The sequence below is a fragment of the Ichthyophthirius multifiliis genome, assembly GCF_000220395.1.
Source record: "Ichthyophthirius multifiliis unplaced genomic scaffold scaff_1120509250274, whole genome shotgun sequence".
Taxonomy (NCBI): Eukaryota; Ciliophora; class Oligohymenophorea; order Hymenostomatida; genus Ichthyophthirius; species Ichthyophthirius multifiliis.
Genome location: NW_004086920.1, coordinates 12,730 through 34,563, shown reverse-complemented (window position 1 = coordinate 34,563; position 21,834 = coordinate 12,730). Strand labels below are relative to the sequence as shown.

Below are 21,834 nucleotides of genomic sequence, written 5' to 3'. Positions count from 1 at the left end.
TCTCTTTTCCATAAACCAAACATTCTTTTTAATAAGTTTTTCTAATATATGAATCGGCATGAGTTATTCATTATTTTAATTCTTTTTCTTTTCTAACCTTTTAATACACAAAACATTTTAAAAAGTTCTTCTAAATTTTAAACATTTGTCTCCCATTCTTGTTTACATTATTCGCCTATTTATTTGCAATTTTATTCTTGTTATTATTCGAATTTTAGACCTTCCTATCTTAATGTATTTATACTTTTTTCAATAAACTCTTCGTAGTTTTTCCTGTTTTTTGTATTTTATATTTATTGTTTTTTATAATTTATTTATAATACTTTTCTTCTTTTTCGAATCCTTATAAAGACTTTTATTAGATACTCATACTTTTTTTATTTTCTTTGCGATTGTTTTTATTTTTTAAAAAAATAAAATATTTCTTCCGATTTAAAAATATTATAACTTGTAATTATTATTGTTTATTTAAAATTAAATTTATTTTATATTGAAAAAATTTTTAAAAATACAAAAACAAATAATTATAATTTGATATATTTTCATTAATTAAAAAAAAAAATGAAAAAAATAAAATAAAAAACATTGAAAAAATTTTAAAATAAATATATTTGACTATAGCATTTAATTTAGAAAAAAAAAAAATGTTAAAATTAATTTATTTTATTAAAATATTTTAATTCATATATTTCATTAATTTTACTATTATATTTAATGATTTTTTATATTTTAATCCAACTATTTCATATACAAACTATTTTCTTATTAAAAACAGCTTTATAATTCACTTTATTATAAAGTAATTTCATATGAAAAGTCATTTATAAAATTATTTTTAGTTATTATGTTTGAATTTTCAAGCCCCTAGAGTAATTAAATCCATTATTATTCTTCGTTACCTTTTAAGTTAAATTAATTTTAAATATATTTAAGTTTTTTTTTTTTTTAGTTTATTAATTTATTAATCTGAACAATTTTATTAAGAATCTTTATTTAATTAAATAGGTATTTATTATTATATATATTCTTTATTTTTTTAATCTTACTGATATAAATTTTTCTTCAATTCAACATCAGTAGCTTAGCTTTATATCATTTTTAGATTAATGCTTCTGGATTTAATATATTCTTTATTATTTTTTAAATCTTAATTTTTGTTATGATTTTTGACAATTAATTATACTTATTTTTGTTTATCTGATTAATTATTATTTATTTCATTTTCAGTTAATTTTATAATTTTTTAATATTGAATTTATTATAAAAATTATTCTTATTTTCAATTATTGATTTAATTTATTATTCTTTTGATTCTAATCTTGTTATTATTTTATTTGCTTTTCTATGTATTTTAGTATTTCCACAACCCATTTTATTATTTTAATATTTTAGTTTTTTATTTTTTATTTTTTTTTTAAATTAAAACACAAAAAAAAATTTAATGTTTTTTTTTATTTAAGTCTTTTTAAAAGTTCGGTCAAAAAATTAAAAAAAAGTGATATTTTTTTAAAATTCATAAAATCTTCCAAAAAAAAAAATATTTATGTATCTTTAGGCATAATTCTTTTGCATTTTTTTTAAAAAAAATAATATGAATAAAATTATATTTATAATAAAATAAAGTATTGAATATGCATGCATTCCATAAATTGATATATAATTGTTATAAATATATAAAATATTTTTTAACTAAATAAAATTAATTATTTAATAGTAAATAAAATCAATTATCTGATATAAATTTATAAATAAATAAAAAACCTCTTTAATTACAGATTAAAAAACTATAATAATATTTTATTTTTATTTTTATTTTTATTTTTAAAAAAATATAAAAAAAAAACATATTTTTTTAAGCTAAATATTTTTTCTAAATTCCGTAAAAAAAAAAAAAATTCAAAAAAAAAAAATTCATAATGGAAAAATAATTCGAAAAAACAGGCCACAATCCCGAAAAATTCCAAGAATATATAGAACTAGAAGATCAATCTGGATTTTATTTAGAAGAAAATCCACAAAAAATATACTATTATAACAAATATGGTGGTTGGAAAGACGAAATAGATAATAAAACATATTATTATACAAAAGACGGTTTACCACTAATAGATAATATACTAAGCGATATCGATGAATAAATAATATATATAAACGATTAAGAAATAGCGTAAATAGAATAAAACGATGAACTTTTGGATGAATTTGAAACTGAAAAAGATGATGATGAAGATCAAGATCAAGATTAAAATGATAATGATTTGGATGAAAGAGAAATGTTTGTGAATGAATTAAAGGATATAATAATTAATCATTAAATGAATATATTTGCTATTTAATTTTATAATGTTCCTTTAGAAGTCACTAAATAGGATATTATTGACTTTTTTGTGGAAAATGAGGAAGATAAATTAAATATTTTAGCTGTTTTTATGGAAATTTCGGAACTTAATGATTAACAAACGGGTGCTATAATTATAAAAAATAAAAATTTTGGTTAAAAAATAGTTGAAAAAGAAGGCAAAAGTATACCGAAATTCGAAGACTAGTATATTTATTTGGATATATAATTTAAATATAATAATATATACCCGATTCCAGGATGTTCAGATGAAATTTATATAATTTTAGTGAAAAAAATACTTTAAAAAGAAAGATTTGGAATAAAAATAAATTTTTTAAATGAAAATTAAATAGATGAGATTTTAAATGAAATAGAAAATAAAAATGAAATTGAATATTCATAAAATTAAAAGGCTTTTTTTGCAAATTAAAATATGATTAAACTATGGAATCTTCTTTTTGAAAAATAACTATTAAAGTTTGTAGAAAATATTATTTGAAAATACCCAATATATTTTATTAAAATAATTTATATATATTTATTACATATATATTTTTTTATATATTTATTAATTAAATTATATATAAAATAAAAACATAAAAATAAATATTTATTTTATATATTTTTTTTCAACTTAATTAATCTATTTTTTTTTTTAAACAAAAAAATATATAAAAAAATCTTACTTAATTTTTGTAAAATCCTATTAGCATATTTTAAAATCTAAGCATCTTATCCTTAAGTATTTTAAATCTATACAATAACTTCATAAATTCCAATATCAATATAAACTTATCTACATTCCTAATACATACATAAATTTCCAATTGAAAACAAAGCAATTCTTTTTGGCGACTAAAAAAAAAAATATTAACAATAAAAAAAAAAGCAACAACAATTTTTTTTTAAAAAAAATACCTATCCTAAATCATTCAAAACAACATCTAACATAGCATGTAAAGCTCCAAATCTGATCAAATCCTTAGTTAAAATATCTGAGTTTCTAACAAAATTTCCTAATGCTCCTGCTGCATTTGCCCTAGTTTTTTCTTCTGGATCTTTTAAAAGATTCACCAATAAAGGAATGACTGGTCTTAAATGTTCATATAGGCTTGCATTATGAAATCCTGCATTTCCAACAGCAAAGCATGCAAACTTTCTTGTGAATTTATCTGGATCTTTACAGCATTCAATGCATGAAGAAATCAAATCGAATTTGAGTAAAACATCATAAAAATAACTCGAATGTCTACATATGTTTCCTATAAAATTACACACTTTAGCCCTTACATTAGCTTCTTTATGTCCTATAAGTTTTTTTAAATCCGCATAAATATCAATTTAATGCACATTCTCGTAATAGTTTTTTGATATTCTTGCAAATTAACTTAAAATATTTAAGGCATCAATAATTACATTAGGCGGATTTTCCACCGAATTTAATACATTGAATTTTTTAATTGCAAAAAGTCCATTATTTTAAATAAACTATTAAGCGAATTATTTATCATCTTCATTGGATAAAATTAGCCTTGAAAGTAATTAAATAGCAATACCAATATGCTCTTTTTATAAATATTGGATTGTTTTTAAAGTTGAGACTATTATTTCTGATGAATTTAGTTCTTTGATGGTTTTCTCCAATTCTTTTTCCTAAAAAGGTTAAGTGAAAGGTAAATTAAAAATTCTTAAAAGCTGTGCAGTTATTAAATGTACACACATCATTCCTCCTCCGTTTGAATTTGGCCATTCATTTAGTGCTTTTAGTTAGTTTTCTTTTAGAATCTCACACATTATTCTTAAAGTTTTCTCCTAGAAAATCTTCTGAGAAAACGAAAAAAAATCACTGAATATAATATCGTGTACTAAAATTAAAAAGGATACAAACCCTTTAGGCGAAATATCACTTTTTTAGTTTAAATTTAGTAAAATATTTAATATTTATAAATCTAAACCACTCTATTCGAAAAGTATGAAAAGCTCTTATAATTTTCGATGTTCTTTATGGTATCTGAAAAGAAGCCTTTATAAAAAATAAATAATACAATCATTAAATCCATACACTGGACATCCGAAACCTGAACCCTCTATATGTCTAATTTCTTCCATTTTATTAATTTTTCGAGACGGGTTTAATAATTCAATTAGAATTTTGTAAGAATTTATACTTTGAAATTTCTATATTATTGCTTACGAATAAAAATTATCATTTTGGAGCATTTCAGCCAATAAATTTATTGAAATAACTGATATTATGGGATTATTATGTAGATTTTTCTCTATATTATCTAATAAATATTATATATTGATATTTAATATTTCAGACATTGTATTCATTTAATAATTCATTTCTTTTTTACTTTAAATATGTTTTAATATATGAATCATTATTTGCATTCCAGTACCGCAAATATTTATTTCCTCATTATATATACACATATTAATTATTTATAAAATTGGCTTATTTACAAGCATTTTATCTATAATTTCGCGTTAAATACGAATTCCTTACAAAACTAATCTTAAAATTGATATTTTTGTTAATTTAGAAGACTCATCTTCTGATTAAGTATTAAATTATCGTGTTATTATTGGAAGAAAATCTATTTCTATTAAATTTGTAAATATTTATTGTTTTAAGCATTCAAATACTGGTAAACATTCGCAAAATTCCTATACAGCACCACTTTAACCTCTTTTCCATGGAAAAGAAAATATATCTCCATATATTGGATGAACTAATACAACTAATACTTAAAGAATAAAATTATGAAGATTTTATGCCTTTATGTAATATATATATATATATATACATATATATATTATTTTACATTTTCCATTGTTTTAAATAAACATATAATATCTTAAGAAAATTTAATTTCAATAATGCTTTTATAAAAATTGAAATTTCTTATAGTATTAACACTAGCTTGATTTCCGAAAATTCCAATAGTTTTCAACTTTTTTATTGGGAAGAGAAGGGGAAAAAAAATAAAAAAAAGATAAATATATATAATGTAATTTTATTTTACATATTTTATTTTTTAAATAAAATTACTATATTAATTAATAATTATTAATGTGGAATATCATTAGCAATCTATCCAATTTTAATCAAAACCGAAAGTAAAGGCATAAATTAAGTAATGTAAATACTTTCAATACCAACACTTTTATCGAAAGTATTTTTTGACAATAGGCATACTGCTTTTATTAATTCATTTAATATATCTAATGTATTTTTTCCTTCATCTATTTTAATAATATTTTTTAATTAATTTATAAGTAATCCTGAAATAACTCCATTTTTAGTTATATCAATTTTATTATCATCATCTTATTTTACTCTACTAATAATGAGATTGAAAATCTAAAATATATTTAAAAATAATAAAAAAAATGTTTACATTAAGTCCAGTAATAACAACATTTTTCTTATCTTTTTTTAAAATATCATTAATTGGAGTTTTTAATAACTAAAGAAAATTATCAAGAAAAGAAATATCTTTTCTTAAATCATTTAATCCTTAATCATCTTTAGATATTTATAAATACTTATTCCACAACTCATCATTGCAAATTCCTATTTTTCTCGGTGAGATATCCCTATTATTATAACTAACATTACTCAAAGTAATATTTTTTGCCAAAGTTTCATTATCAAACGCTAAAATATTTCCATTATTATTAATAATATTATTATTATTATTATTATTATTATTATTATTATTATTATTTTTATTTGTAGGCGTTGAAGTCCCTTTTCTTTTTCCCGTATTTCCACTTGTCGGCGTTTAAGGAATTTACATCTATTAAATTACTGGCTAAGCAGTTTCATCTAAATTAACTTCTTATAATCCAGCCCATTATTAGTATTATTCTAATCTTTTTATTCTTTCAATTTTTTCTTATTCTGTTTCCGTGATAAATTAATGTTCCAGTAATTAAGGCCAATCTTATCTTTCAGAAGGCTATTTATTTAAAAGTCCTTTAAGAAAATCCTTGAATTCAGGACTCATATTGTCTGGATATTTAACAGGGTCTTTTATTATTAAATCGATTAATTTATAAATTGAATTTGTATAAAAAGGGGGTTGACCTACAAATAACTCATATAAAATAACTCCTAAAGACCACAAATCAACAGTATGATTATAAGGCTATTCTTTTACTAATTCAGGTGCCATATATAATGGTGTCCCTTTTATAGATGTTAGGACTTGTGTATTTGTTGAAAGAGCCCTAGCAAAGCCAAAATCACATAATTTTACTACTCCGTTTGCAGAAATTAATATATTTTAAGGCTTCATATCTCGATGTATTATTCGATTAGAATGCAAATAATATAATGCTTGGACTAATTATTAAGCTATTTTTCGAACTTCAGGCTCAGGTAAGCTTTTATCATCTTCTAATATTTCAAATAATTCTCCTTGTGCGAACTTTTTTTTTCTTTTTCTTTTTTTTTCATTTTTTTTTTTACTTCAGTGACAACGCAAAATTCGTGAGGAGTTTCGAATGCATCTAAAAGTAAAATTATATTTTCATGTTTTAAACGCTTTAATATTTAAATTTCTTAACGCAGATTGGCTAAATCTTTTTCAGTTTTATTTCTTTTTATTTATTGATTTTTTTGTTATTTTATTTATGTATTTTTAAATATATATATATTTACCTTTTTGAAATAAACTTTAATGCTAATATTTAACCTGTATTTTTTCGACGGCCTTTATATACTTTTCCGAATGAACCTTCTCCTATTTAATGTAATATATGATAATTGTCCATTTGTTTTTTTTTTATTATATAAATTCTTAAAAAACTATAAATTATTTTATTTTTTTTGAAGTTTTTATTTTTTAAAAAAATATAATATTAATATTAATAATTTGATTTCAAAAAATAAATTTAAATTTAATTTAATATTTGTAAATATAAGTAAATACTTTTTTTACAAAAATAAATTAGTAATATAATTTACTTTTAGTTCATGAATTATAAATAAAAAAAGTTACAAATCAAAATGCATATAAAAGATTTTATTTTAAATAGTAATTAGAATAAATAAAAAAAAAATTATAATAACTAAGCAAACAATATAAATTTAAATTTAAAAAAATTATATAATTATAATAAAAAATATTTTATTATTAAATAAATAACAAAAAATATTATTTAGAAAATAATAATTTATATAATAAAATTTGATTAAAAAAAAAAAAAATCATATAATCTTAAATATATATAACTATATATTTATAATAATTAAAAAAAATATTTATATCAAATATTAAATTAAATAAATCAACTTATAATAAATTAAGAGAAAAAAAAAATAATAAAAGACTTAATATTTTAAATAAAATGTATTTGTTAGTTTGAAAAATAAATAATAAAAATATATGAATAAAGAAAAAAAATTAAAAAAAAAATATAGATGATAAAAATATAATATAAAAATATAAATAAAAGTATGAAAAAAATAATATAATAAATGTTAAATTATAAAAAATAATAAATATAACATTTTATATTAAAAACTAAATATTATTTCATATATTTAAAAAAACTTAATATTATTATTATTATTATTATTATTATTATTATTATTATTATTATTATTATTATTATATATTATTTAATTCAAGTTATAATTATTATATTTTTTATATAATTTATATTTTTTATTTATTTTCTTCAATTTCTTATTTTTGATTTTTTATATTATTTTCATTTCTGATTTTTTTTTTTATAAATTATTTTTTCTTTTAATAATTTAGTAATATTTTTTTAAGATTATTCAAATTAAATATAGATAGAATATATTTTTTTCAAAGAAATTTTATAAATAATTCTGACTTTTTTATCATCTTAATTTAAAAGTAATCCAAAAAAACTTTGTCTATTTTCATTTTCAAAAACACTTGCAAAAAACTAAAAAGCATATTAATATATTAGCAAGAATTGCATATCTAATAATATCGAAACATACGTCATTTTGGTTTTATTAAAATCCTAAATTAACTGTTCATTAAAAAGTAAATTTTTAATATATTATTGATGTTCTTTATCATCTTTAAACTTAGTTAATATTCTGAAATGATAATATATATTAGCTGAAAAATCTAAAGCTTATTAAAAACATTAATCATCCAATTAATCAAAAACAAGCTTTAACATAATTAAATAAATTATTAGTATTTTTTTTAATAATAATCTTGAGTAAGTTTATTTAACCATTCTATAAATGTATTAAGTATTATTATTCATAATTACTAAGTTTTTATTTTATAGTATTAAATATTCTTTTTAATTCTTCTAATTCTTCAATTTTTTATTTAATAAATAATTGTTTTATGTAGACAAAGAAAGATATACCGTATATAATAACATGTATATTTTAAGATAAACAATAGGGTTTAGTAATATATTATAATTATTAGATTATATCTCTATTCTCTTCCCATAAATAATTATCAGGCAATATTTATTAAAAATGATTTAAAAGAGACATTTTTATTTTTATATATTTTAAAGTATTAAAACAATAAAAATGAGAAATATAATAGATATTGAAATAATTGATAATAAAAAAAGAAAAAGAAAAAAAATGTTCTTAATTTATTATATATTTAAAAATAAAATATATTCTAAATTAAATTAATATACAAATAATAAAATAATATTAATTAAAAATTCATCATACTTAATCTCCCATTTAAATAATTCCATCTTTAAAAAGCACTTCTTCTTTAATTTTGAACTCTCCAATACATCCATTAGTCATCGAATCACTAATATTATCAAAAAAGCTTTAAATATATATTTTATTCATATCTTTATTATTCTTATTCCATTTTTCATGTAAAAACTCTAAATTTTCCATGCTTGTACAAAACGAAAAACTCCAAAAATTAATCACTTTCATATTAAAAACTTCATTAAAAAATTCCCCATGGTATTTAGCATCTAAAATACCTCCAAAAGAAAATAGAACACCTTAAATACAAGCTGGTAAAGCGTTAGAAAGTAAAATTAAAGATAAAAAGCTGTATTTTTAAGGGCTTATCTTATAATTATTAGAGGGTAAATTTAAAACGAAAATAACTTATTCTAAAAAAACACCATTTTATTATAAAATATTTAAAAAATTATAAATAAGGTTTCTACTTTTTTCATTAGTGATTTCAAGTTTTATATTTAAAATAAAAACAATATCATCATATTTAAGTCCCTCCTGTAATTATTTAATATTATTGATTAAATATTAAAAATTTTCAAAAATTTATTTAGTATTTTCAGGAATATATATTTCGAAGTTTATTAATTCATAATTATAAATGTATTTATTTTGAATAATTAATTCTATATTATCATTTTTTTATATATTTATACCCAAAAACTAATAATTTTGGCAAATTTCGTGATATTTTTTTCCTTTTATTTATTTATTAGTATCGTTTATTGTTTCTTCTAATTAATTATAATTTAAAATTATTGTTTTATAATATTTTGTTAATTATAAATCTGATAAAAGTAAATCCGTAAGTTCTTTTTTATTTTCAATTTTATTCGAAGACTATATTTAGCTTAAATTTAAAACTCCTTTTTCCGATGATATTTCTTTTATTTTTTAATATATTTAATGTAGTTGAACCAATTCTATATTTTAGTTTTCTTCTTCTATCATTTAGATTATTTTGTTTTTTAAAGTATTTTTATTAATCTTATTTTATCAAAAAATTAAATATTATTAATATATTAATTATTATTATACTTAAAAAAAAAAAAAAAAAATATTTCTTTTATCCTTTAAAAAATAAATAAAAAAAAAAAAAAACCCCTATAAATTTTTTATTTAAATAAATAAAAAAAAAAAATCAAAACTAAATAAGATCCAATTCCGAAGAATTCTAAATGATTTCGACTTCATCGTTAATTGAGCAAAGATTAACACAAGGGGCTATTTCATCTCCTAATTTCAAATCAATCTCAAGTGTATAATTTTCAAGTGTTTTATTTTTCACAAACTTAACAACTTTATTAATCGGATCAAATTCTCCATAAATGATATCTCCAGTAGCAAAACTAAAACTTTTACTCGCTGAATTATTTTCACTTTTATAATGTGACCAAGTGTAACCGTTTCCTGAAACAAGATATGAGCCATGCCCAACATCAGTATATTTAAAATTATATTAAAATCCCGCTAATACATTTACATGACAAATCCCAACTCCAATCCACCCTACAAGCTTATTTATTTTAAAGCCCCATTTCTACTTATAAGAAAGGTCGAAATTAGGTTAAACAATAGCAAATCTTTACCCACTTGATTCATTAGCAGTTTACTAAGCAATAGTAGGTGAGAAAATTTTTATTTTATTTCCTTTTAAAATAGGTGAAAAAAAAAATTATTTATCCGGACTAGTATATGGTTTAAAGAAAATAAGATTGGGAAGTTCTTCAAATGTACTAGTGACTTTACTAACTATTTTATTTAATGGTTCTAATAATTATATATTCGTTTAAGAAATTTCCTATTGTTTTGTTTTCAAAATATTAAGTGCATAGTCAATATTGAGATTATAATAAGGTTTATATTTTTGTTTTTCATCAAAACTAATTTAATCGAAAATTTAATTTATTTAATTTTTAAATTTCTCAAAATTTTCAGAATCTCCTTTTATTATTTTCTCAAAAATATTATTCACAGGATTTTCATGAAAAGAAATTTGTTTTAAAAAACGCTCTTTAAACTCTCCAAAAAAGTCATTTGTTTTCTACATACATTAACTTAATTTATTCTATATTAATTATTAATAATCCTATAGTTATTTTATTAAGGTTTCACGATATTTATCTATTTATTCTAATTATTAAATTTTACTTAATTGATCTTAATTATTTGCCTCTTCTTCGTTATTGTTCATTTTTAACATTTCATTTGCGAATAGCTTCAAAGGAATAATTTAATGCTGTTTGTGAAATTCTTATTCGCATATAGAACATATTAAACCTTTATCGTGACATGTTCTATCTATGCATACACTATTTAAAGATTCTCCTTAATGATTTCCACCTTTATTACATTCTATATATTGAATATGATTAAATTATTTAATTTTATTTATTTTTAATTGATTCATTTTTATTTTTCTTATTTTTTGTTTATTAAGTAAAATAATTTAATTTATTTATTCTATTTAATATTTTATTTATATTTAATAATTTAAAAAAGAATATATTTTATAATATTTTCTTTTGAAAAATTTTTTTTTTTTTTTTTTTTCATTGTTTATATTTTTATATAATTAACTAAATTATATTTTTTTGTAAAAAAAATAAAATCAATTAAATTATTGATTTAAAAATGGCACTAAAATTAAAAATAACAATAAAAATGATTATTTTTCACGTGATTTTATATTTTAAATTTAAATAAAATAATAATTATCAAAAAAACTTAAAAACAAAACAACATAATAAATATAAAAATTTTAAAAACAAAAAATAAATAAAAATATTAAATACATATCAAAAAAATAATTCATAAAATGTCTCAAAATGATTTTATTCTAAACTCAAATACATTTATATAAAAGCTGCATAAAGAGGTATTTTTTATTAATATATTATACTATCAAAATATTAAAAAAGTATATTTTATTAGTTTAAATTTATTGAAGAATATCTTTTACCAAAACTAGATTAATAAGATTTAAAAGAATTCGAGTTCTACTAATAAATATTAAAATAAACAGAAGTGCAAATTGAAGTAAATAAAAATAAATAATAATTGAGTATATTTAATCCAAAAAATTAAATAAATTATTGAATTTTTCTTATTTATTTAAAAAAGACTCTATAAATATAAAATGCATAACATATTTATGGTTAATTCTTAAAAACAATAAAATAATTTAAAAGAGAAAATGAAAATAAGTTAAAGTTTAACGAAAGAGACATAGATACTTTTAGAATAAAATATGAATAATAAAAAAAACAAATGATTCCATTAATACATGATATAAAAATTAATGTTTTAGAAAGAATGAATAACTTTGGTAAATTTAAATAATAAATATAAAAAAAACGATTGCATTTTATTATATACTTCTTCATTTTATTAAAAGATATAAATGTGCTTAAAAATCATAACTTTCAAATGCATTTGTACACAAATAAGGAATTATGTGAATTAACCTTTAAAATTTTTGATAGTGATATAATTTATAAAAATGAAACTAATTTTACAGGCTAATAATTAAAAGAATTCATATAAACATTATGTTTAAAATATAATGTTATTCCTTATCATAATTGGACTCATGCATTTTCAGTTTTTTAAGTATATATAATCATTAATATTTTTTTTATATACTAATTTATAAATATAAAATAGATGTTTTATTGCATTTATCAATAATCTAATTAAATTAAAGAGTATATAAAACCTTTTGAATATTTTTCAGCTTAAATCACTTGTTTGGCACATGATTTAAATCATAGTAAAATTAAAAAACTTAATGACTTTTTTATTTTATTCTTTTAAATAAAAATAAAAAAAACTATTTGTTTTATTAAAAAAAAAAAAAAAGAGGGACTTAATAATATTTATAAAATAAATAAAAAATCTTAAGGTAGTCTAAACTACTATGAAAATGCTGTTTTAGAAAATATGCATAGTTCTTAATTATTTACACTTCTATAAACAAGCAGCACAATAAATTTTTAAAATATATTTAAGAATAATGTTAAAAAGCAAAAAAAAATTAAGGAGATTATTTCTTATATAAAAAATAAATATATATAATAAATATAGGATCAAATTTCATAGTTTAAAAAAATTTTTATTTCAAGTATTCTAGCCACAGACATGACTTAACATTAAAAAATACATAGAAAATTCGAAAAAAGGGTTGAAAGCAGTTTGAAAATATAATTATAAGAAAATTAATTAACCGAATTTGATAACTTTAAAGCTTTTAAAAAAGATAATTTTGATGATAGACGAGTACATATTTTATTTATTTTTATTTATTATAAAACAATTAGTTTATAATAAATGTAATTATACATGCATGTGATATTGGAAATCCATGCTTATAATTTAACAATTATATGAATTGGAGTTATTTAATTACACAAGAGTTTCAAGATTAAATCGAAAAAGAAAAATTAAATAACTTACCCTTAACTACTTTTTTAATTTACAAAGATAAAGTTAGCTTTTATAGAGGATAAGTATTCTTTTGCTGTAAATTATACATTTTTTTATTTATTTATTTTCATATTTGTTAATAGAAAATATTGTTTTTCCTTTATGGAAATAAATCGGAATACTCTTTCCTGAATTGTTGCTTTATTCAAACTAAATCTAAAAAAATGTTTAAGAATTAGAATAAAGAATATAAAAAATTTAATGATAAAATAATATATATTTTTTTTATAAGTTTTAATCTTAAATATAATAAAAATAAAATAATATTTATTATTACTTTCATTATTTTATATAGAATAATTTTGTATAAAATAATTACAATTAAATATAATTATTATTTACTTTGAACGTATATATAATTATGGAATATAAAAACAAGTAGAAATACTATAATAAATCAGATTTTTTTTTTTTATAAATAATATTAATAATTAATCCTGAAACTAAATTATAGTAGGTTTTTTTATTTTTCTAAGTATTTTAAACTGAATTTAGAATTGATATTTTCAATTTTTTTATTATAAATTAAGCTAAAAAATATAAAATACACTATATATAATAAACACTTTATAAATTCTAAAAAATAAAAAATGCAAAGCATAATAGAAACTTTAAATATTTAGTAGCCTTAAAATACCTAAGCTTAAATTGAATTTAAAGACTAAGTACTATAATATATTATTTTATTGTAGGAATGTTAAAAAAATGAAATAAAAATAACCTAGCTAATATAGATTCTAATATATCTAAAGAATAATTACATGTCATATTTTTGTTATTAAAAAGAATCATTAATAGAATTTTTGAACTTTGTTTCTGTAAAGTTTATTTCAACTTTAAAAAACTTAACAGTATATTAGATTGAATAATTTAAAACCCCTATGAGAATAATTTTTTCATTATTTTAAAAGTACTTGAGCTAAAATCTTATATATAATAAAGATATATTTGTATTAATTAATTAATACTTTAACAATACTTAATTATAATAAAATGAATTTGAACTAAATAAATATTTATATATTTTGTATTTCCTTTCTATTGAAATGTAATATGAAATTTTCGATATAGAAATGGATGAAAAAGAATACTAAAGTTTAAGAAGTGTAAAAGAAGAAATCTAAGTAAAGTCCTTTTATTAAGAAAATATTGAAAATTTTATATATTATCCTACTTTAATTTTTTAATAAATAAACTAATATAATAAAAAAATTAATTTTCTTACTTTATCTTTGAAAATTATTACTAATGTTATGCAAAATGTAGATATAAGTAATAAAAATTATGAAATTTTATATATATATTTGCATATTTAATTTATTTAAAAAAAAAATTAAATTATTTCATTTATATACATATATATATATAATATTATTATTTTTGTATATAAAAATCAGAAAAATATTAATTAATTTCAAATAACATTCTAATTTAACACTTTGTTCATGTATTAAATGAATTAATTAAGTAAAATGATGATAAAACGATTTATTTTGAAATTTTTGAAAGTTTTATTTTTATATTATAGATTTATAAAAAACATGACTTAATAGATTTAAATACATAAGAATTCTCTTTTAAATATATTATTTAAAACCTAAATTTTTTAAACTGTAAAGAAGATTTTCAAGTAATAATTTTTAGTTTAGTAATTACTTACAAAAGACATATTTTATAATCAGAATCGTTGTTTTAGCTATTTAATTATTATAATATTTTTAAATTTCAAAGGATTTAGGAACAAATTGACAATGTTTATTTTTGGGAAGATTTCATAATAACTATTTATCATAATAAATATGCAAATCTTGATATAAATTAAACTAAAATGACTTAATTATTTTTGCTTAATATAGATGCAAATCTTTAATATTTTATTGAATTTTAAAAAAATAAAAATACAGAATATATATAAGAACTTTAAATTTATCTAACTTTACTTAGTAAACATATAGTTCTATCATTACCTATTAATTTAAAAAAAGTTTTTTTTTTTTTTCTAAATAAATATAATTAATTATATCTTTTTATAACAAAAAAAAAGTTATTTGCTTTTTTCTATTGAATAAATTGTTATTAATTAAATAAATTCTGTATATAACTTTTTGTTTTTAAAAGAAATATATCTTCAATATTTTTCTTATTACGAAGATATATACTAAATAAATAACGAAATAGAAAATGAGAACAAAAATGTATTTTTATATTTAGAATAATTAAACATAGGATATATTAAAAATATTCATGCATAAGGAATTTAATTAGAAGAAAATACATAGTATATGAAAACTATATTTTCGAAAATATTTTTTTTAATGTTTAATTAAAATATAATTCATGGTTTAGAAAAAGTAACTAATCCAATATAAATATTAGAATAAATGTATTTAACATTCCCATCTAATATATAATTAGACTCTTAAATGGATGTTTAAAACTATAATATGATTTGTACCTTATACAGTGTTCTAAATTAATTCTAGCTTCATAATTATAGAAGAAATTTAGAAGTAAAATCTGTAAAAAAATAATAATCTTTTTTATTTTATTTTTATTATTTTATAAAAAAGGACTTTATTTTAAATTTTGAAATCATTAAAAGAATTGTTCATTATTCAATTCAATTATAATAATATGAAATTGAAGCAAGAAAAACAAATTAAATAGATATATTTAAATTAATTAGTAAGTTTTATGCTTCTACATGTAAAATATTTTCATTTTATTATGAAATGTTTCCGAAAGAAAACAATTAAACTGATGTTGATTATATTTTAAAATACCTAAATAATTAAATAAATCCCTATATAATAAAAAGCATACTTTCTTAAATTAATTATTCTCTTCCTTCATTTTATAAAATTTATTTTAATAGATTATTATAAGACATAAATAAGTTCGAAAATTTTTATAATTAAAGTAATTTTTATTTATCAATAAATATTCTTATCTCTAAAATTATTTAAAAAAGATTATTCAACTTTAACTATTAAACTAAATAAAATAATATTTCTATTATCAAGTTGTTTAACTGAGGATCATTCTACTGGAAATACTAACATTTATTAATATATAAAGATATATGTAACTAAATTAGGATAATATTGCTTGAAATTAATTTAAAATGATTATGGAAGTTTAATAGAATTTAAATTTAGTTTTAAATATATTAAGTTATGTTTAGATTTGTTAAAAGACAACAGAACCTTGTTTAATGATGGTACACATACATGTTTTATGAAAAACAATTTCTTTTTAAATACATTTTAAATTATTTTGAAATTAATATAATTACCTGACAAATTAACCGATTTAGATTAAAAAAAGAAGATTTTTTCTATCATAAAAGTATTTATTTAAATAAATATATATTCTTTTTTTATTATTAAACTAAAAGAGCTTTATAAATCTAATTTAATATAATCTTTTTAAATTAAGCTATTTTGATAATATTACTTTTAATTTATATTACTAAATAATTTAATCTTTAGATGATGAATTTAAGTTTAGAATGTGTAGTAAAACACTTTAAGTAATATAAATTAATTCTTTAGATATCGTTATTTTGCAATAGTTTCTTAATACTAGTGATGCTTTTTTTTTTGTATTAATAAATTAAAATTATAATTATCTTTTTATCTGTTTTAAATTTAATATATTTAGGCGATTAATTAATATTTCTAATAAATATGGAAAGAAATATTCACTAATTAACTATAAATAGATTAGAATAGTAGTCATCTTAAAACTATTAACTATAGAGATTATGTAAATAATTATATTCGTTTGATTAAAGATGAACAGAAAATTAAAAATATAATAGAAGAATAGATGAAACGTGATATAACTCAAATTTAATTAAAAGAAAAGATTTAGACAATACTAAATAAAGGATTTTAGGTAAATGGATAATGCTAAATATAAGAAATATTTTTTATTTAAATAATTAAGAATATCTCATAAGTCTTTAATATTAAAGAAAATAGAAAGAATAATTGACTATTTTTTAAAAAATTTATTTGATAAATATATTTCGATTATTTTAATTTATATGTGTATTTCTTAGAAATTCCATAAATATTATTTTTTTTTTTCAAAAATATTTATTAGCTTTTATTCAATCTTAATATAAAAATATATAAATATAAAAATAAAATGAATTTTTTTAAGAAAATAACAGGATTACTTATTAAAAATAAGCAAAATAAATAAAATATGTATATATAAAAAATATTAAGAATCTATAAATATTTAATTTATTAGTATAGATATTATAGTATAAAAAAATGGTTAATAATATTTACTTGAAGCATAAAAAGGTAAAATATGTCAAATGAAAATGTAAAAAGAAAGAAAACTTACTTAAAAAAAAAATTAAACGTAATTTAATTATTAAAATATTTAAATAAAAATAGGTTAGAATCTAATGGATTTAACATAATAATTAGTGGATAAAAATATGGAAGTTTTCGGTTTATGTAGTAAAGAGTTAGCTTGTACAACATGCAGTGTTCATATTTTGAATAAAAATGAAGATTTAAATCCTCCTTCAGAATAAGAATTAGATATATTAAATACATTAGTCGAATATAGAGTTAAGTAAAAATAAATAAATAAAAAAAAAAAAATAAAATAAAAAATAAATATATATATATTTAAATAATATATATATATATATATATATATATATATATATATATATATATATATTATTTTTATAAAAAAAGTGAAACAAGGATGTCTTGTTAAATATATGTTAATGAAAATTTATAAGGTGAAATTAAATATAGACTATTTTAAAATAAATAAAAATATATAAATATAAATATTTTTTTTGATATATTTTAAATTTTAATATAGGAATGATTGTTGAAATACCAAGCTAAATTAATTATACTAAAATATTGTGAATAAAAAGAATTAAAATAAAATATATATAAGATAAATAATTAATATATTTTTTAAAAAAATTAAATAAAATGAAAATTTTAAATTTAATACATATATATATATATATAATATCTTCTAATAATTTTTTTATATTTTTGATACTTATAATAATTTATAACGTCGAGAAATATTAATTAAATATATTTATTTTTCTCCTTTATATACCTAAATTATGTATTATAAAACATATAAATATAATTATTTTTATGAAAAATTAAATAATAAATTAATAATATAATAAAATTAATTTTTTTTTTTTTTTAAAAAAAAAACAAATATAATATATGTACAACAATTATAACTAAAATAGATAATAATAATCTTATAATTAAAGAGGTCCAACTAACTAAATGAATTAAATGCAAATTTTTAATTAAAACTAGTTCATGACTCCTTTCTAAGATATGTTTTTTGAAGATTCCTTTTTCAAATAAAACCATTAAAATAATTAAATGTAAATGTTCGGCTCACCTTTTATGAGTATTTTTGAAAATATGAATAGAAATTTTTAGGAATCTGATATGTTTGATTTTTCAAATAGTATTTTTTTTTAATATATATAAATTTGTAATTTGATTTTTTATTTAAATAAAAAAAGTGCATAGAAATGTTATGAATGCTCCTTAAAGATAAATTAATTAGCTTTAATAAGAAAATCCTGGAAACGGATAGTTTGTTTGTTATAGTAGTAGTATGGTTTAAAGATAAGTAATAGGAGAAGATGGATAGCCTAAAGTAGAAAAATATTTTAATAATAATGTTGTTTAAAGAGGTTAAGACGGAAATACAGTATTTTATAAATTATATATTATTTTTTTTATAAAAATATATTATCTTTTTTTTTTTTTTTCTGTTAATTATAACAGATTAGTGAAAGAAAACAAGGATATAAAAATAATGCAAATGGAAAATAGCTTTTAGCACATGAAAGAATGCTAAATGATTAAGGGATTAAATATATTAAAGAAAAAGATAGAGACGGATAAATTAATACGACAAATCATTATTATAATGTTGAAGAAGGTATATATTGAAAATAATAAAATATATATTTAAAAAATATAAAATTTTTTAAAAAAAGAATAAGCAGGAGATTTTCATAATTAATGGAATACGATAAACCAAAATACAAATTTTTTAGAAAATAATTAAAAATATCTCTAAATTGGAAATAGATAATAATAACAATTATAATTATAACAATAATAATAATATATATAACCATAGTTACAATATTAATAATAAAATGCTTAAAGAACACTTTAATAATTCCCAAGATCTCATTAATAATATTAGCCATAGCTAGTTTAATAGCAAAATTATATAGAGCCTTAAAAATAAATTAAATATTAAAAATAAAATAGTTAGAAACAAAAGAAATGAATATAAATAATTTAAAATTATATATTTAAAAAAAAAATATTATAGTTAATAAAAAATTTAATATTTTTTATAATACATAATATATATTTATTTTTTATAATTAGTATTATAATAATTTATATTTAATAAAAATAGACTAATTAATTAGTTATAATATATTTATTTATTTACTTAATAAAACAATATTTGAGTCAAATATTTATTATTAATAAAATATAATAAATTGATATTAAAACAATAATTTTAAAATAGTTTAGCTTTACAGAATAATATAAATAATATAATTTTTTTTTAATAAATGAATTATAAATTAAATAGAATTAACTTTACAAATTTATTAAATCTATACATTTATATCAAAAGCAGAATATGTATTTTATTTTATAATAAAAGAAAAATAAAAATAATATATAAATTTTCTTACAATTTAATTAAACTTTTAACTTATTTTCTTTTATTAAATAAAAAAAAAATTCATTATTTTGTATATTTTTATTTTAAGATATAATTTTTATTAAAAAATCAAATAAGAAATATATAATTACGTTATATATACAATATATTAATTAAATTAAAAATAAAATATAATTATTTTGAAACTTTTTTAATTATATTTTTATATACTTTTTAATTTAAAAAAGATATAAAAAGTATAAAATTACTTATATTTGAAAAAAAAAAAAAATTATAAAATAAATTCTATTTATAAAAAAATTAATTTATAAGAAAATATAAAAAATAAATATTAAAAAACAAAATAAACATTAAAATAATAAAAATGGTAAATAAAATATACAAATATTTATATATCTTAAAATTAATAATATTATATAAAAAAATTAATAATAATAAACAAAAAATATATAAAAGGGATTAATATCATTATTAAGGAATTTAAGATAAGGTTAAAAAGAAATAAGATTATTAGTATTAGGATTAGATAACGCAGGAAAAACTACGATTCTAAAAGCATTATCAAATGAAGATATAACTACAATAAAGCCAACTCACGGTTTTAATATAAAAAATTTAACACACGAAGGCTTTAAATTGAATGTATGGGATGTAGGCGGTTAAAAGGCCCTTCGTACTTACTGGCAAAATTATTTTGAAAATACTGATGCATTAGTTTATGTAATAGATTCATCAGATTCTAAAAGATTGAACGAATCAGGAGAAGAATTGCAAAAATTATTACAGGTTTAATATTTTATTTGTAATTCTTTTATATATAAAAAAATTTAAAGGAAAGTGATTTAGCAGGTGTTCCATTATTAATATATGCAAATAAATAAGACTTAAATTTAGCATTACCGCCTGATGAGGTATAAATTTTTAAAAATATAAAATTAATCTTTTCTTAATTATTTAATTATAAAGATAAGTGAATCTTTAAAACTTGATAATATAAAAGACAGGCCTTGGTCTATTGTTGCTTGTTCTGCTGTGACTAAAGAAGGTTTTTTTTTTATTTAATTTAATTAAAAGTAATATTTAAAACAAACAGGTATGGATGAAGGACTTGAATGGCTAGTTTCAAATATTAAAAAATGATTTCATAATCATTTAATATTTTTTTTTCTATTAGAATAAATATCTTATTAAGTTTTTAGAAGATAGAATTTTATATTATTTTGTTTTTTTTGTTAGTTTTTTATTAAATAAATGTTTATTTAAGCATTTAAAATAAATTTTAATTGATTTGAATTATATATAAAAATATAAAAATATATAAATATATATATATATATATATATTTTTATATATATAAAAAAAAATATAAAAATTTATATATATATTTACATTTTTATTTATATTTAAATGAATATTTATTATTATATAAACTTTATTCATTAATAATTTTACTAAATATATAATTTTTATATATTTTAAATTTAAATATTAAATAAAAACATTATTTATAATAATTTTAAAT

General features: G+C 17.0%; 5 protein-coding genes across 5 annotated transcripts, besides 30 other annotated features; 3 read left to right on the top strand and 2 right to left on the bottom strand. All coding sequences in view use genetic code 6, as the record gives it.

Annotated features, from left to right (window-relative positions):
- Window positions 1-280: 280 nt before the first annotated feature.
- Window positions 281-315: a microsatellite.
- Window positions 316-549: 234 nt separating this feature from the next.
- Window positions 550-606: a microsatellite.
- A 680-nt stretch (window positions 607-1,286) lies between these two features.
- Window positions 1,287-1,336: a microsatellite.
- A 33-nt stretch (window positions 1,337-1,369) lies between these two features.
- Window positions 1,370-1,413: a microsatellite.
- Window positions 1,414-1,795: 382 nt separating this feature from the next.
- Window positions 1,796-1,824: a microsatellite.
- A 59-nt stretch (window positions 1,825-1,883) lies between these two features.
- Window positions 1,884-1,914: a microsatellite.
- Window positions 1,915-1,916: 2 nt separating this feature from the next.
- IMG5_060550 (hypothetical protein) lies at window positions 1,917-2,840 on the top strand (the record flags this gene model as incomplete). The annotated part of the gene is made up of 2 exons (XM_004037100.1): window positions 1,917-2,279; window positions 2,754-2,840. The coding sequence occupies 2 exons, from the start codon at window positions 1,917-1,919 to the stop codon at window positions 2,838-2,840; spliced, it is 450 nt and encodes a 149-aa protein (XP_004037148.1).
- Window positions 2,841-2,970: 130 nt separating this feature from the next.
- IMG5_060540 (protein kinase domain protein) lies at window positions 2,971-7,129 on the bottom strand (the record flags this gene model as incomplete). Its single annotated transcript, XM_004037099.1, has 9 exons — window positions 2,971-2,984; window positions 3,028-3,196; window positions 3,260-5,125; window positions 5,173-5,301; window positions 5,400-5,711; window positions 5,770-5,968; window positions 6,149-6,783; window positions 6,825-6,954; window positions 7,017-7,129. 9 exons carry the CDS (start codon window positions 7,127-7,129, stop codon window positions 2,971-2,973), a joined length of 3,567 nt encoding a protein of 1,188 aa, XP_004037147.1.
- Window positions 5,135-5,164: a microsatellite.
- Window positions 6,022-6,084: a microsatellite.
- Window positions 6,784-6,822: a microsatellite.
- Window positions 7,130-7,452: 323 nt separating the features above from the next.
- Window positions 7,453-7,500: a microsatellite.
- A 253-nt stretch (window positions 7,501-7,753) lies between these two features.
- Window positions 7,754-7,837: a microsatellite.
- Window positions 7,769-7,834: a microsatellite.
- A 77-nt stretch (window positions 7,838-7,914) lies between the features above and the next one.
- Window positions 7,915-8,077: a microsatellite.
- Window positions 7,916-7,980: a microsatellite.
- A 2,144-nt stretch (window positions 8,078-10,221) lies between the features above and the next one.
- Window positions 10,222-11,274, bottom strand: IMG5_060530 (hypothetical protein; the record flags this gene model as incomplete). Its single annotated transcript, XM_004037098.1, has 2 exons — window positions 10,222-10,730; window positions 11,232-11,274. 2 exons carry the CDS (start codon window positions 11,272-11,274, stop codon window positions 10,222-10,224), a joined length of 552 nt encoding a protein of 183 aa, XP_004037146.1.
- Window positions 11,275-11,527: 253 nt separating this feature from the next.
- Window positions 11,528-11,570: a microsatellite.
- Window positions 11,571-11,820: 250 nt separating this feature from the next.
- Window positions 11,821-11,878: a microsatellite.
- Window positions 11,879-12,096: 218 nt separating this feature from the next.
- Window positions 12,097-13,770, top strand: IMG5_060520 (hypothetical protein; the record flags this gene model as incomplete). The annotated part of the gene is made up of 6 exons (XM_004037097.1): window positions 12,097-12,119; window positions 12,204-12,408; window positions 12,478-12,852; window positions 12,943-13,358; window positions 13,400-13,601; window positions 13,649-13,770. The coding sequence occupies exons 2-6, from the start codon at window positions 12,351-12,353 to the stop codon at window positions 13,768-13,770; spliced, it is 1,173 nt and encodes a 390-aa protein (XP_004037145.1). The 5' UTR covers window positions 12,097-12,119; window positions 12,204-12,350.
- A 4,395-nt stretch (window positions 13,771-18,165) lies between these two features.
- Window positions 18,166-18,209: a microsatellite.
- Window positions 18,167-18,211: a microsatellite.
- Window positions 18,209-18,275: a microsatellite.
- A 408-nt stretch (window positions 18,276-18,683) lies between these two features.
- Window positions 18,684-18,736: a microsatellite.
- Window positions 18,737-18,973: 237 nt separating this feature from the next.
- IMG5_060510 (hypothetical protein) lies at window positions 18,974-21,603 on the top strand (the record flags this gene model as incomplete). Its single annotated transcript, XM_004037096.1, has 7 exons — window positions 18,974-19,055; window positions 19,114-19,304; window positions 19,382-19,538; window positions 20,217-20,269; window positions 20,769-21,223; window positions 21,279-21,357; window positions 21,406-21,603. 6 exons carry the CDS (start codon window positions 18,974-18,976, stop codon window positions 21,346-21,348), a joined length of 1,008 nt encoding a protein of 335 aa, XP_004037144.1. The 3' UTR covers window positions 21,349-21,357; window positions 21,406-21,603.
- Window positions 19,308-19,357: a microsatellite.
- Window positions 19,540-19,583: a microsatellite.
- Window positions 19,686-19,725: a microsatellite.
- Window positions 19,912-19,964: a microsatellite.
- Window positions 20,544-20,612: a microsatellite.
- Window positions 20,584-20,629: a microsatellite.
- Window positions 20,704-20,746: a microsatellite.
- Window positions 21,604-21,606: 3 nt separating the features above from the next.
- Window positions 21,607-21,668: a microsatellite.
- Window positions 21,622-21,715: a microsatellite.
- Window positions 21,716-21,817: 102 nt separating this feature from the next.
- Window positions 21,818-21,834: part of a microsatellite that runs on past the window's edge.